Below are 16,059 nucleotides of genomic sequence, written 5' to 3'. Positions count from 1 at the left end.
TATTTTGTTCTGTGGAGTTAAAAATAAATCGTTATCTTGCGCTGGTCTGCATGACAGTTTTGTGGTCATAAAAGCGCAACCAACAGAGAACATTACATTTAAAAAAATAAACTACACTGCAATGTGGTTTGTGTTATTTTCGCGTATGCAAAAATTAACCCACGCGAATGTTACGCAATTCGAGACAAAATTATATTTGTTTTTTCTAGATGACAATCTTTTACGGCGCCTTGACAAAACAAAAGTGTCGCAAATACTTTATTTTGGAGGGACTAACCGGATCTTGCGCAATTTACTATGATGCGCTTGACCAAGTTCCAGTTGGTCCCCCTGGTTCGGAGCTGGTACACCAGTTGCTCGTTTTTATCGCAATCTTTCAGCGAACTCCGTCCAGCGGTCACTTTATCCCACACTTGAATGTGTCGAGACATTGCGGAGTGACTTGTCGCGTCCACGCAGAGCCGTGACAACTTTGTGCTGCCACGCATCTGGCAGCGGAGGTGAGTGTTTTTCTTTTATTATTTTTAATGTACATTATTGCTCTTTCCTGCACGGGCACCACGCGGGGAAAAAAGGCTCGATTAAAGTCCCGGGAATCTACACCCGCTGCATGTCAAATAATTTCTCGCAACAAGTGAAGGCCCGGAGGTCCGTGCGTGCTTAATCCGATTACACTTGAACGCCACTGTATTCATGGTGGGTTAAACAGGTGACAGATAACAGTCGTGCACGAGATCACCAGCGTGAGCAGAATCTCCTTCTGATTTAACAGTAATAATAGTTTATGAGGTGTTTAATTTTTACAACCTTAATAATACTGCACCCTGAGCACAAGGAGTGTCTTATATTAACATTTCTTTTACTGTACACGTGGTTCTCTTCGAGTGTAATAACACATTCGGGAGGAGTGCGGGGTCATTGAATTTAAACAAGCCTTATGAGAACATTTCAACAAGCACTTATCACCGTGTGTAAACAAGACTGCTATCACTCAAGCACGCATGGGAGATAATTATTTTTGTGTTCGCCTATCTGGAACGGTTTAGATGCAGCTTTTCAATTCATTGATCATACGTTGTTGTTGTTGTTGTTGTTGTTGATCTTTTGCAAAACAATGATTGACTGATTTATGCGCCTCTCTCCTGGTGTATGTACTCTGCAGCGAATTATCTTATTTGGGTCTGACAGCTGATACAAATTGAATTTCACTCTCTAAACTTATTTTGCTGCAATTTAACAAATGATTATCACCAATTTTATAGCATTACTGGCACTCAGAGAGTCATTATTGTCATCAAATTGAGAGCAACCATCTCTAATCAATAGACTTCCAAATAAAATCATGTTGATCGCTTGTAATTAAGCATCTTTGTCATCGCCATGGCGCCCCCAGATAAACCGCTTCACTGCCCTATATATCGGTGGACCAGCCATGATACTTGTTAACATTACTGTTCAGACAGAGATACGTGCACTTTGTACAAACTGTTGTGCCGTAACAACTTTTGTTGTTTGGTTAGTACACACAGTGTATTCATTAGCTTAGCGTTGTAACCTTTGATCTAGTTTTTGTTCTTAATGAATGCGTATGTACAGCTGTTGTTTTGCAACAGATTTAAAGTATATTAATGTGAACATTCGTTTCAGAATTGCATTGGAGGTGGATTGTAGTGGTAGAATGTAAAGTTTAAATATCCACACCTCTGTATATATATAGATTTTATAGATTTTTTTTTGCAAAAAAAAAACCCCCACCAAGATGATAACGGTAACAAATGATGGTTAAATCACTGTCACACTCTACTCTACTTTCTGTGCCGGTTATCAACAGGGCAGTTATTTTCTTTATTAAAATTCCCTACAATTGACTCCCACTGGCTGGCACAGACACCGCACACTCCTTAACCAAGGAAAGTGCAGCTTCGTGGTGCACAGCCGTTTCATATCCGCGATATTAAGGAGGCGGGGAGGTTTTATTTGGGAGGGATGGATGGGAAACGGCATCGGCCTTGAGCTTTTGTGTTCAAAGGATGAACTTGTCTTTAATGGCTGGGAAAAGTTGTCTCATTTATAGTTTTACTTCTTTTGGCTCTGACCTTTTGTGCACATGGTGGGAGTGTGCGTCTGTAAAATATTTGCAAATGTATTTAATGTAGTGCTCAGGTGTCGAAGCTTGATTTATTGTATTTAATTAAAAGCAACTTTTGAATAAGTCCCATTTAGATGTGAGGGCATAGGTAGCACTTTGCATGGTGAAGAGTGGTGGACCAAACTTGCCGCATTTGCCATTTTGGCTTTTGATTTATTTAATTTAAGATTTTTACCATTACCCGCCTATAAACACTGTAGTACAAACACGCCCCCACCCCCACCGCCCTCCAAAACACACACAGACGACGCATGCTTGACAAGAAGGGAGGCAGCTTTAAAGTCAAGGTCAACGCTTCCAGCGAGGGCGGGTAAACCCTCTACATCTGCGTTTACCCCCAAATGGCAATTAAAGAAGCACAGTCCTGCCATGTTTTTTTTTTTTTATATAATTTTGTTGTTCTCATAGTGTGACTCATCTGATTTAGTAGTCACTTAGTTGGATACAGTCTTAAGTTTATAGGAAAGTTGTTGGAAGAAGGCCGTTTTTGTATACTTATTGTTTGCGCTCAGTATAGTCAATCAGAGTGAAAAGCGTTGGTGTTGAATTACTTTCATTGCTTCTGCAATCCATTGCCTGCTGACTCATACCCACGTTGGTTAAACGAGCGAGCCGTCAGTCGGCGTCATTGAACTTCAAACCGAGCGTACATCCCCGATATGTTTAACTTTGTGGTGTTTCGGGACTTTAGAAGTCTGGTCAGACTTGATAAACTCCCAGGTGTTTGAGGTAAAGTTGAACTCCACTGACAACGTACTGTACTTCACTCTCTTCTGTCTGTCCTAATTGGATCATTTTCAAAATAAATATTGAGTCAACCAACCTACAACACCACTGAGTAACTGCCTCAACTGAATTTATAAAACACTATAAGGTAACCACGCTGCCTACAAAGTACAGCAAAAGTAAGTCATACAACGACAAACAACGAGACAAATTAACAATGAAGACAGTAAAAAGCACAAAACCAATGAAACCAAAAACCACGTCTCATGCTGAGTCAAAAGCCAAAGAATAAAAACAAGTTTCAAAGCTGAGAAGCGAGGAGGATTGCCTTACGTTTAGCGGGGGGTCATTCTAAAAGGGAGGGACCAAAAATGAAAAAGGCTCCATCCTCTCTGAGCCTTCGCTTGGACCTCTAATAGTGTCTGCTCACCGGCAGGTGAGTAAGGGTGGATGAGCTCAGAGGGGTAAGGTGGGGCGAGACCATTTAAAGATTTTAAAATGAATGACAGAATTTTAAAAAGAGCACCAAAATGTACAGGGACGCCACAGTGTGCTTCCTGTTACGTGCCGCAGCATTTGGGACCAACTGGAGATGCTTGAAGGAGAATTGGCTGACTCCAAAATGAAGTACATTACAGTAATCCAGCCGAGATCAAATGATTTTTCCATGGGCTTCGGAAACATTTCATGCACAGACAATATTGTCAAAACAACTGAAAATGCCGTCATATGCATTCCAGGCATGGTTAGCAAAATTGCTTATTGTCTCAGTTGTCCCGCAAAAATCTTCTTCGGTAACATTTCTGAATTTGATGTTTGTAATGCTTACAGATAGTCACAATAGCAGTAAAGAACAAAAAAAAATCTTGAAATATAAATTTCATAATAGCGGTCATTGTTGCAATTTACATATATATGCCCATGTTGATATGATAGGATGCATGTGCATTGTTTGTTGTCAGACTAGTAAACCTCAGGGAGAACGAAATGCCACATTTTGTTCTCATTTAAACAAATTGTCTCATGTCAACCAATGATTCACAACCTGTGCTAGTAGACAAGTCATGCATCCAATCTTGGGACTTTCAAAATCTATGGTGTGCAAGGCTCAAAATATATTTTTTCCTTTGCGGGGTGGTTTTGTCACATTAGTCTAGTTTATAGCTTTGGCCTTATTTGCAGGGCGCATTTGGTGTGCTTCACTGCTGTTTTGAGTGGCTGATTCAGCAGCAGTCAATGACAAATCAATGCTTATAACTCGGTTCTACCTGCATGTAATGGGAGAGTGTTAAGCCTGCGTGTGACTACGCCGTGTGCCCTTCCCTGCTTTTAACCTTTGTTGGCTTGAGTTTTGGATTTTCTCGTGACTCATATCAGATATCACTGTTTACATGTATGTACAGTACACAAGTCTAAAACGCAGCTTTACACCGGTGCAGTAATGGAGGTGACAACACATCTATTAGAAATGGAATCATGAGAAATGAATTTAATACAATACATAAAATATAATAGCGACTTGATGGGTGTTTGCGAAACTTCCTCTGCGTTTTCAGTTATTCATTTAATGTCTTAAATATTATTCTTATTATTAATAATAATAATAAGTGTTGGTACAACAATTTAGGGCTGTATAATTAATCAAAATTCAATCATGATTATAATAATTATACTGTATAAATGTCTGTTCTGGTGTTCTTCTGGTATCTATTGTTTATGTGTTTTAATTTGTGTTCTAATTTCCCACTAATTTATATTACACCATATGGAAAGCGTTTTGTTACAGCGCCAGCTGTTGTGAAATGCGCTATTTGTATTGTATTTATTGTATAAGAATAATTTGAATAATCATGATTTCAATAATGAAAATAGTGATTGATATTTTTTTTTCCATAATCGAGCAGCCCTACAACAGTTATTACAGTCATACAATTGTGTTAAAAACTGAGTAAACCTTCCTGAAAGCTATTGAGTGTATTTAAACTGATACTGTTGTTCCCTTTTTTTTTTTTTTTTATATTTTAATTTTTTAAAAATATTTATTTCTGACCCGTTTTGTGCAAATTGTCAATGGTGGCATACCCTTCAGAGCGTTCACCTCCTGACCTGGACCCTAACCCTGCGAATAGCAGTCAGTCAAACTTTATTTCTAAAGCGCTTTTCATACAAAAGAATACGACTTTAAGGGCTTCACGTTACTTTTTATAAACCACTAAAGAGTCTGTCATCAATTACACAGGTGCAGTCAGTGAATAGAGTGATCGATCGTCGCCAACACACGCTAAAGACCATATCTTCTCTTCGGGACAAGCTGCTTGATAGTCGCACCCTGTTTTGGTGTGACATTTATAAAAACATTTTTAAAAAAAGATAAGTGACATTTTTAAAAAACGTATTTAATACAAAATTCAATTAAATTGTAATGATGACTATTTTCAATATTATTGCCATTATTTTCAATGCATAATTTGATGATTTATATGCAAATCTAAATAAAACCAACCTTCAAAACACTAGTGCGGTTAAACGTGTTCCCCATTGTTATGTTTAGTTGTTACAACTTTGAATAAGTGTTCCTTACTACTAATCAGTGATCACTTCACAGGGTCACTCTGTTCTGGGAACGTTGTCTTGTTTAATTCCAACGTCAATGTATAATAGATTCCAACATTTCACCAAACGATGGTCCCAACATGGTGTGAAGTTCGAATAGATAGATCACTCACTCAGTACATGGTTAACCTTCACACGTGTCAAAATAAGCTGAGAATAAATGAAAGCCATGCCAAAAACGAGTGAAGAATGTTCTGCTGCAAGTGAAGATGAGACGGCCGCCACACAGGAATGATTAACTCCGTTGGGTATGCTCTATCAGATGTTGTAAAAGCAAACGAACATGTCCTTTACTTTCTCGGGATCTGGTGTGTGTGTGTGTGTGTGTTGCGTATTGATCTAACAAGAGTATGTCAAAAGTACATTATAAATAATATTTCCTGTTCTGGCTTAATATTTGTCCAACTGCAAGTGCAATATTCAAAATAATAGGCAAATGAGACGATTTTTGACCTTGAACGTCAGTAACTTGAGATTGTCTGATTTGAATACACAGAAAAGAGTTCTATTGCAAAAGGGTTCTAAATATACACGTGTGCCAAAGATGTTTTGGGCGTTGGTTGGGTGCATAGTGTGTTTGGAAAAAAAAAAAAAAACGATTTCCATGAGAAGTTCGAAAGGAGGCTAAGGAGGACCCTATTAAATTTGTTCTGGAGACTGTATCAGTTTTCATTGAGAGAACTCAAAGCGTCGGGTGTATTTAATGGAAAATAGAACAGTGGTTTATTGTCTTATTTACTGTAAAAAAAAAAAAAAAGTGCTTCCACTTAGCAATCAATTTTCTTACTTTCAAGTTCTTCCTCACGAAACGCTTGGAATCGGATTTAACAAAGGAAAAACTCGGTGCACAAAAGGAAAGTCAGAGTTGGAGTGGATTTAAACAAGGTGCAGTTTTGTATTGTCAACATTGGTGAGACATTGAGAAATGTGCCGTTTCTATTTGACCGCATGTGTAAATATTGTTTACATTATCTAAAGCAATGAGAAACTATGTGTAAATATTGTTGTAGGCGTTGTTTACAGCCCGTGAGAGCACTGAGAGGACTACGGCTCGCAAGTGCAAAAATGTCATTGGTCATTTGAGACATATCAAAACGTCAACTGTCCTGTGACGTCATCATGTTCTGCTACAATGTAGAATAGAATAGAATAGAAATCCCTTTATTGTCATTGTACTCAAGTGTGCAACGAGATTAGAGGGCTCCCCTCTCCAGTGCAATACAACAATAATACAGACAAATATATAAATTAGATAAATAAATAATGGAATTCAGTACTGAATAGGGCATATAGAAACACATCACAATGCTGTTTTGCAAGGTTAGGGTGGTCTCGTGTGTGTGTGAGAGTTCAGTATGGAGATGGCTCTCGGAAAGAAACTGTTTCTCAGTCTATTGGTCCTTGATTTGATGCATCTGTAGCGCCTGCCAGAGGGCAACAGGTCGAACAGGCGTGAGTTTGGGTGGGTATTGTCATTGACGATGTTGAGAGCCCTTCTGAGGCACCGGGCGGTGTAGATGTCCGACAGTGAGGGGAGAGGGCAGCCAATAATGTGTTGTCATGTTTCTCATTATTATTATCTTTTTTTAACAAGTCCATTTGTTTGTCTTGCACAGATGTCCTGCCTGCCTCACTGAGTCTTCATGGCTGGTCTAAGCGCCGAACATTGGCCCTTCTTCGGCATAGACCAGACACACCCCTTAAATCCGGCAGATTTTGGAATATCGACCCCAGCTTCTCCACATCTTCACTATGTATAGGATACAGCCTAACACTGGAAGTTCACAGTGAATGTAAAGACAAATCCAGTCGCAGGACAATTAGAGCACAGTAATAATAAATTGCAGGCTGTCAGTCAATTCAATGCTAACCAGTTAAGGGGATTTGTACTTGTATAGTAGAAAAGCAGCATTGTATCCTAGACTTTGTTATCCTACATGGATGGTGCAGGACTTCCAGCCTTAGAGAGACATCCTTATAGTTACGATGGCCACAGACAAGGGTCAGCCCCTCCTTCAGCTCCAGGAGGTGGACTCCAGTCGAGTGGGCTGTCGGGTCCTCTCCCCCATCCACAACGCCTCCTCCCCGGGTCTGTCCCTCGAAACCAGCCAGCCCATCTGTATCCCCTCCCCTTACACCGACCTCAGCCATGACTTTACCACCATCCCTTTCTACAGTCCAACTATCTTCTACGCTGGGCCAGGACTTTCAGACTGCTCACCTGTGCACCAGTCCCTAAGGCCCTCCTTATTCTGGCCCAGCCACGGCCACATGGGCCCGCCTGGACCGCTGCACCCCTCCCCGGCACGCCCACAGCAGAGCCAGACTGTCCAGAGTCCATGGGCGGAGCTGTCACCGGGGGACTGCGAGTTGACTGCCAGGTAGGACATTACATCACTTGTTGGACTGTTACTCTTTACTGCTGTGCTTCTTGACCTTTAATGACCCAAGATGTTTTACACTAGAAATAAATGTCACAGCACGCTAGTACTGTATATGATACGGCGGACCTCTGCATAATCACAGCAGCGGAGTCACCTAGTTGCTGATTTTTAAAAAATATTTTTGTATATAAATATTTTTTGTAGAGCATTTTTCATGGAAACCCTTATTGGAGGTTAATCTCGTTTTTTTCCCCCCCAAGAGTTATTTGGGTTAAAAAAATAAAATGTGTTTTTTTTCCCAACACATTCATGATGGGGAATGAATTATCACGGTGAACTTGAATAATTTGCTGCTCAGACGTTCACGTTTTTTTGCATGGTTTTAGAACAGGAACATATTGATTTTGACTTTTGATCACTGATTTGATATGAGGATAATATCCATTCTAAAGTGATTGAGATAGCGGGTGTCTAAGGTCCAATCTACATATACACTTTGTCAGCTATATAAACATCATAATGTTCAATCAATCTTAACCAGAACAGGACTGAATGATTTGAAATTGGATCCAATCCAGTAATCTTGAGACCACAATCCAATTCTCGTGCATTAGGATCATTTCATTCCCTCCGAGTTGGAAGTGGCACTCTACTGATGTTGAACTACAGACAATCTAAAATACTTGAGGACGCTAGATTAGCAGCTGAAAAACGTGATTCATTGTGATACTTTTACTGGGGTCATAGGTCCACAGGTTTCTTGCATGTTGGGTGTACACTACTCTAAAGCATAACTGACATACGTTTGTTAGCAAGCGCAGGCGTTCCCAGGAGAGCGAGGACCTAGTGGTGTCATCGGGTGGAAAAGCAGACCTCCACTTCTGTGCTGTTTGCCAGGACTATGCCTCTGGCTACCATTATGGCGTGTGGTCTTGTGAAGGGTGTAAGGCCTTCTTCAAGAGGAGCATTCAAGGTGAGGCACGGAATAAATAAATGTCACAAAGATTTATGAATATGCCCTGGGATTTTACGATTGCACAAGCTGTTTGCAAAGATCGTGTTGCTTTGAATTTGTCCTTGCTTGGCTTTATCTTGAATTTCATCTGTCATGCCATCTTTTATTCAGGCCACAATGACTACATCTGCCCGGCAACCAATCAGTGCACCATAGACAAGAACCGCCGGAAGAGCTGTCAGGCGTGCCGTCTTCGCAAATGCTATGAAGCTGGCATGACCAAATGTGGTGAGCCACGTTTTAGTCTTTTACAGATGGTCTTCGTATTACATCTGTTCCGACGTTTTAAACGGCCTGCAATGAACTAGTTGGCACAGTGAGGCAGGTTTTAATATTTTATTATTATTTTTTTTTTCATTATTTTATATGTCCTAGTTCTGGACTAGGGGGTCTTCAATCCTGTTCTTTGAGGGCCGATATCCTGCATGTTTTCCATCTCTCCCTGCTGCAACACACCTGATTCAAATGATCAGATAATCAGCCAGGTCTGCAGAAGCTAGATAGCGATCCTGTCGAGGAACAGGATTGAAGACCCCTGTTTTAGACCCAAACAGATGAGGTGAAGATATGCTGTATAGAGACTTTATAAAAAAGCATCTTGTACCTCAAATTATACTCCCACACGATTTAAACACTTTTACACACTTACTAAAACACACCAAGTATTCCTTATTGCCTGTACTCACGCTCTCAAGAAATGGGAGTATAACATCACTTTGAGGAAAAAAAAAAGGAAAATTCTTCTGTTTGCTTGCTTCAATATGTTATTTTTCACTTCCAGTTCAGATTTACAGTAAAACTCCATACGACAAAAAAATTAAACATTTCATTTACGAACCTGCGTAACGTCATCTAGCAAAAAGTAAGAACATAGAACATAACGCAAGACACCACAGACAGTGCTGTAGTCAGGACTTTGCTACCGCGTAAGCGTAACGTGTATTTTTTTTTTTTCTTTCTTGTGTTCATTGGCTCAGGCATGCGCAAGGAGCGCGGAAGCTACAGGAACCAGCAGAGGCGGCGAGTGAGTTTGTCCTCACACAGCAAGACTCACGGGGCAAAGGCGTTAACTGAACAAGTGGCCATTTCCGAGCTCCACCCACCTGCGTTGACCCCGGAGCAGCTAATACAACGAATAATGGAGGCGGAGCCACCTGAGATCTACCTGATGAAGGATATGAGGAGACCGCTCACCGAAGCGAACGTCATGATGTCTCTGACCAACCTCGCTGATAAGGAGCTGGTTCACATGATCAGCTGGGCCAAGAAGATCCCAGGTAGGTGTGTCTGGATCTGTTAATAACCGGAAGAGATATTTTAAGCGGTCGACTTGACGCACCCATAATGCAATCCAATATAGCAGACGTGCTGACGTGTTGCAGCAACTCCGACCAAACCGTTCAATAAGGCCATTTGTTTTCATTTAGCTAGCAATTTGTTTGCTAGTTTCTGTTCTTTGTCTATAATCCGCTTAACTTCCGCTGGCTGTTTTGAATTCTACAGTCAATTTGTCACGACTGCTGTCGATCCATTCCGTAGTCGTAGAAGCCGGCGAAAACGTTAAACTAAAACATGCGCGCATCTGGAATGTTTTGTTATCCTCTTGCAACATTACACCTCTCAAAGAAACACACTTCTAGATGAGAAAAATAAATATACACACATGCTGGGGAGAGCCAATGGGGTGGCCACAGCCACCCTTTATATCCGCCCCTGCCTGTCCGGTTCCGTCTTGTGTCCTTTCCTCATCGGGTGCAGCACTTGCATCACAGGCCACATAAGAAAAAAAAAATCCAACTCCAATGGTTATGTTTGCCATGTACTGTTATACTCTTCCATTGTTTTATTTTGCACTGTTATCTCTTTATTCTGTCTATTCCGTCTCCATGTCCAACCGCATTTCCAATAAATATCCATTGCAATGTAAATAACCACAGAAGAAATTCCGCTGTTCACACCAAAATTGTTACATAAAAAGGCATACAGATCCAACATACTGCTTGACCCAGCTGGCAAAAAAGGGTAGGTTTAAAAAAAATAAAAATAAATAAAAGTTGCCGACGTACACACATGCGACACTGTGACCTCTTCAGGTTTTGTGGAGCTCAGTCTTCTGGACCAGGTGCACATGTTGGAGTGCTGTTGGCTGGAGGTGCTAATGATAGGACTGATGTGGAGGTCGGTCAACCACCCAGGGAAACTCATCTTCTCCCCTGACCTCAGTCTGAGCAGGTATTCTCTCTTTTTTTTTTAATTCTGACTTCAAAACATAATAACAGTGGAGTTTACCAAGGAATTCATGAAAAAGAAGAATAGCTTCAGATTCCAACCTGAAAAGGGTGTGGAAAAAAAAAAAAGCAATGTTGTAGATGCAGCACGTCTTGACATAGAGATTTAACGCCATGCGCTGTTCACTCTCTTTCACTCCTCATAACGATGTGAATGTTTAACTTGCTCGACGTTCACTCAACTAACGTGCTTTCAGTTACGCATGTCAATTTTCAATCCGTATATTAAGAGGAAATAATGTTTGTGTTTGTGCGGCAGAGAAGAGGGCAGCTGCGTGCAGGGCTTTGTGGAGATCTTTGACATGCTCGTAGCCGCCACATCCAGGGTGAGAGAACTCAAGCTGCAGAGGGAGGAGTTTGTCTGCCTCAAGGCCATGATCCTCCTTAACTCCAGTGAGTCAACACAAAGACACACACACTCACACACACCCCCACACGCACACACACACACCACTGCTGCTACGTGTGTCCTGCCGTTTCCTCGCCGAATGTTTTTGTGTGCGACGTGGTCCAGTTACGACTGTGTTTGTCGGTGTCCGTCGCGATCATACGGGCAGTGCCGCCGAGCCGATCTTCCTTTTGAGCTGGCCCTACTAACAAAGTTTTTTTTGCGCCATCTCCTCCATCACAGCTTTCAGCGTCTCATCATTTGGGTAATAGCTCTGAGTCAGAAAATAAAATGAATTCGTGATACCGGAGCTCTGCAGAGCACATGTAGCACTGTCCAAAAAAAAAAAAAAAAATAGATTTAATGAATATATCTGGACCAATTTGAATGTCTCTTTCCGTTGCCCCTTTGATCTTGGGGAATCAGCAGAGAACACGAACAATAAAGGTCTCCTTGGAAGTGATTAAAAAAAAAAAATCGGGGAGCTAAAATGTTCAAACTGAAAGAGAGACAAGATACGAGATAAAAAGAAAACTTGTTTGAAAGAAGAAGGGCCTGGAGATTAGTATGTAATCTTATCTGTAATATAGCATTATTTCAAAGAATTGCTTTAAAGTGGCTGTGGTTGATCATGTCACAGGCAGAGAAAGTGGGACAGTTATTATGTAAATTAGCCCCTGCTGTGTAACAGTGGAGCAGCAGTACAGAGCCGCTCTCTCGGTGACACATTTTCAGAAAGAGGCACGTAAAAGATTTATGTGGTTGTTTAAATTTACCCTCCATGACTTGGAAGGCTAGCCAGAGCCCCCAACTATTTGTATACAAACAATAAAAAGTCAATTTTCTATCATATGAAATCCAGCTCTTGAAACGGAGACATTTATAGAACTTCTGAATGAAAAACAGTTTTCAGCGAAGACTTTTTATGGAAAACAATATATCAAAAGTCACTTTTTATTAGATTCGTGGTTTCAACATCTTATTTTACAGGCCCAGAGAAGTCATTAAACGGGCCGTTTTCACTTTGCAGTTACTGTTTAATGTTTTTCAGTGCTGCTCGTGTGGAGTATTTGCAGAAAAAAACATAACTCCCAATTCCCTCCAGGTTGTGAATGATCATAAAAATGCTTTGATATGAATATTCTTTGATCAAAATTTCTTCACATTTTTTGCATCATTATCTGTTGCACTTGTCTTTAATATTCGGAGCTGAAACGCTCTGAATGCTCAAATTCTCGCTCAGCATGAACCAGTGAACGGAGTAGCTCGCTATTGACTGACTGAAGACCCTCTGATGTATTTAGCTGCTGAAAGGACCAAAGTGTTCCCGCAGGACTTGATGGAGAACAAAAACAGATGTTGGACTTAAAACAACCTCCATGCGGACATAAAAATAAGATGTGATTTGAACCTGCGCAGAGACAATATTTAACCTTTGTTCACTCAAGTTCAAATCTGGCAAAAAGGGAAAGTACTATTTTTGCATGTCTTATATCAAGGGAGATTTTGAATAACATCCAGAACATAATCGGAAAACAAGTTCATGACTTTCTTTCTCTCTTCAGCGCACTGTTGGTTGTATTCGTCTTATCTGATCTTCTGATTCTTCCTTTTCATTTTAAATCTTCAAGACGGTTGTCTATGTTGTTGTTCAAAGTTCACATTGGTACTTGTCACTTATCATCACTCTAGTAATCATGGTCAAATAGTCCATATCCCTTTTCAGTGCTCTATATTTACTCAGTAGTCCTCACATCTTATCAGCGATGGTGTTGTGGCGGACTTCAGAGTCACCTGTGTTCGTTCAAAATGAGATGTGGCCAGCAGCTTTGTCGTAACTTTAGGAATGATCTCGCAAATGGAGAAAGCATCCATTCAAAAAGATCGTTCCACTCACACGTGTTTTTTTGGTTTCCAGACATGTGCCTCGCCTCTTCTGAGGGCAGCGATGAGCTGCAGAGTCGCTCCAAGCTGCTGCGTCTTCTCGACGCCGTGACCGACGCCCTCGTGTGGGCCATCGCTAAAACGGGCCTAACGTTTCGTCAGCAGTATACACGCCTGGCCCACCTGCTCATGCTGCTATCACATATCCGCCATGTCAGGTGAGGGATTAGACACCTGAACTGTACTGTAGTTACAAAACTATAATTCAGCGAACCACGGTTTATCACGGCATATTTATGCTACAACCACCCTGGTTAAAATAAAATGTTCATTATAGGTACGTTTTATTCCATTCTGATAGTTTTCTTAGAGAAGGGTTGTTAGTGCATTTTAGTTCAAATGTTTTGAAAAAATGTATTCTGGTTTTCATTCGTTTTAGTATTTGTTTCAGTCTTTTCAATATGGAGAATTTGTTGTAAAAAGGTCACTAAATATTGTGCAATAAAGAAACAAACTGCAATTCTAAAACATCAGTTTGACCTTCCTTATGTACAGCAATACTGAAATAATAATAATTAATATTTAAAATAACCCCCAAAAGCGCATGTATAATACAAATTTTTCACGATCAGTTAGCGTTGGTTTTATAAATGCAATATGGTTTTAGTTAGTTCATTTTTATTTTAAATTCATTAACAATAGTTTTTTTTAAAATTTTATTTTAGTTTGGTGAAATTTGTGAACTATATTAATTATCTTGAGAGACACACCTGCGATAAATCATAATGCATGATGTAGAGTTCTGCGTCTCTTGTAAAAATGCTCTGATACTACAACACCGATACCACTTCAACAGCCAGGACAACGGGAGCTATGTAAGCCGTGTGGAGATTAGTTTAAAGGTCAACACGGATGACAACATGGAAACTGACTGCAAATTATGTTCTTCAAAATGGAATATCCTCATGTAGTCTGAGGCCCTCCCCCCAATACAAAACCGGTAAACATATTATAAGTCGGAATTCAAGTATTTTTTCACTACTGGACATTTCAACAGTAAGTGCTTTAAACTCAAAGTCGTGTAAAATTAAAACAAAAGAAAAATGTCACACAGCTTCCAAGCAATTGGTACATACGGTACTTCAAAGTATATTTAAATAAAGACTTTAAACACCATATTCCACCAAATTAGTGACCCTGTTATGATGAAACAGACACATAGCACAATACATTACTAGTGACGGACAAATGAAGCTTCATAAAGCACTGATATTCTTTAACTCCAGTAGCTAGCCCTCTGTTCAAAGATGCAGTGGAAATTAAATATATTTCCATTGTACTAGCATTTATCTTTCAATCCAGCTGATATAGAGGAATAAAAAAAAAAACAACTTCATGAAACTTAATTTTTCCATCATTATAAATTACAACAGAAATAGTATACATAAAAAAAAACTATTCTGATGTTGCTGTGAGACAAAGTGAGTCTAGCCACCAATCATATAATGCTGCGGTATTATTGTAGATATAATTACTCTGTATATAATGTTTATCTCTCCTGCTTCCTCACGGGGAACATTAAATTCACGTAATTGTGATTGAAAAGTAATTAGCGTACCATATTGTCAATGTAACGCGTTGTATTTGAGTGAAATTCTCCATGTTCAGGAACAGTTTGTTTTTTTAGCAATGTGTGATTAAAATAAAACACATTTCATCACAATTGATTGATGGTATCAATGAGTATTCAAATGTAGCACTCATGCACGGTCTGAACCATAATTTGCGTCTTACCTCTTTCAATGCGCAGCAACAAGGGCATGGACCATCTCCACTGCATGAAAATGAAGAACATGGTGCCTTTGTATGACTTGCTGCTGGAGATGTTGGATGCCCACATCATGCACAGCTCCCGGCTGCCCACGAGGGCACCGCAGCAAGAGGCCTCGGAGCAGATGGAGGCTCCTGACAAGCACGAGGGATCCAGTAGCGCCTCCTCAAATAGCTGCACTACCAACAACGGAGGTGATACTCTGTAGCCATGCAGTCACCTCTTGGCTTTGAAATGCATTCACGTGCAATCTCTTTGCCTAAAAGTTGGTTAAAAACAAACAAAAGACTGTGATGAGATGTTTTCAAATTCAGTCATTTGAATGTAGAAGCTCATGATTTTCTTTGCACAAAGTAAGGTTTCACATCATCCAAAATGTAACGCAGTACTGTATTTATTGCCTTACCACATCAAGGCCTTTAAGTACCACTCACCCGGCAACTGATTCTATTGTGAAGAATTTGTCATTAATGCAGACACACCGTGAGACAAAAAAAAAAATGTGAAGAAAAACATGCCGTTTACTTAACTCACATTTGTATACCAAATTGGTCCATGCTCGTGCCATCTTGGAGATTGAGCTTTTCTGTTGCTTTTGCTCTTTCGTGTTTCCTGCTAAAGAACATAACAGGACCCTGAAGGTAGTGCCTTAAATCCTGTTATTTGGATAAATGGAATAAAAGGGACACTGAATGACTCTAACATTTGCCTTAACTAAACATTCAGGCAGGATTACAAAGTAGATGATCCATTTCTGTGGGGGGGGGGGGGGGGGTGTCTG

The 16,059-nt window shown here is 40.2% G+C and overlaps 1 protein-coding gene across 2 annotated transcripts; it reads left to right on the top strand.

Annotated features, from left to right (window-relative positions):
- Positions 1-316: 316 nt before the first annotated feature.
- On the top strand, positions 317-16,032 carry esr2a (estrogen receptor 2a). 2 transcript variants are annotated; one of them, XM_088285723.1, is made up of 10 exons: positions 317-500; positions 7,105-7,577; positions 7,666-7,869; positions 8,685-8,845; positions 8,999-9,115; positions 9,865-10,164; positions 10,981-11,119; positions 11,435-11,568; positions 13,482-13,665; positions 15,258-16,032. In XM_088285723.1, the coding sequence occupies exons 2-10, from the start codon at positions 7,426-7,428 to the stop codon at positions 15,484-15,486; spliced, it is 1,620 nt and encodes a 539-aa protein (XP_088141849.1). In that variant the 5' UTR covers positions 317-500; positions 7,105-7,425; the 3' UTR covers positions 15,487-16,032. The 2 variants fall into 2 exon arrangements, with proteins under 2 accessions (XP_088141849.1, XP_088141848.1); XM_088285722.1 differs by having other exon boundaries at positions 7,105-7,869.
- Positions 16,033-16,059: the final 27 nt, after the last annotated feature.

The sequence above is a fragment of the Idiotropiscis lumnitzeri genome, chromosome 21 (genome assembly GCF_059441095.1).
Source record: "Idiotropiscis lumnitzeri isolate Australia: NSW breed Sydney's pygmy pipehorse chromosome 21, RoL_Ilum_1.0, whole genome shotgun sequence".
NCBI classification, from domain to species: domain Eukaryota; kingdom Metazoa; phylum Chordata; class Actinopteri; order Syngnathiformes; family Syngnathidae; genus Idiotropiscis; species Idiotropiscis lumnitzeri.
The sequence above is the reverse complement of the archived record's forward strand: the minus strand, read 5'-3'. Positions and strand labels throughout refer to the sequence as shown.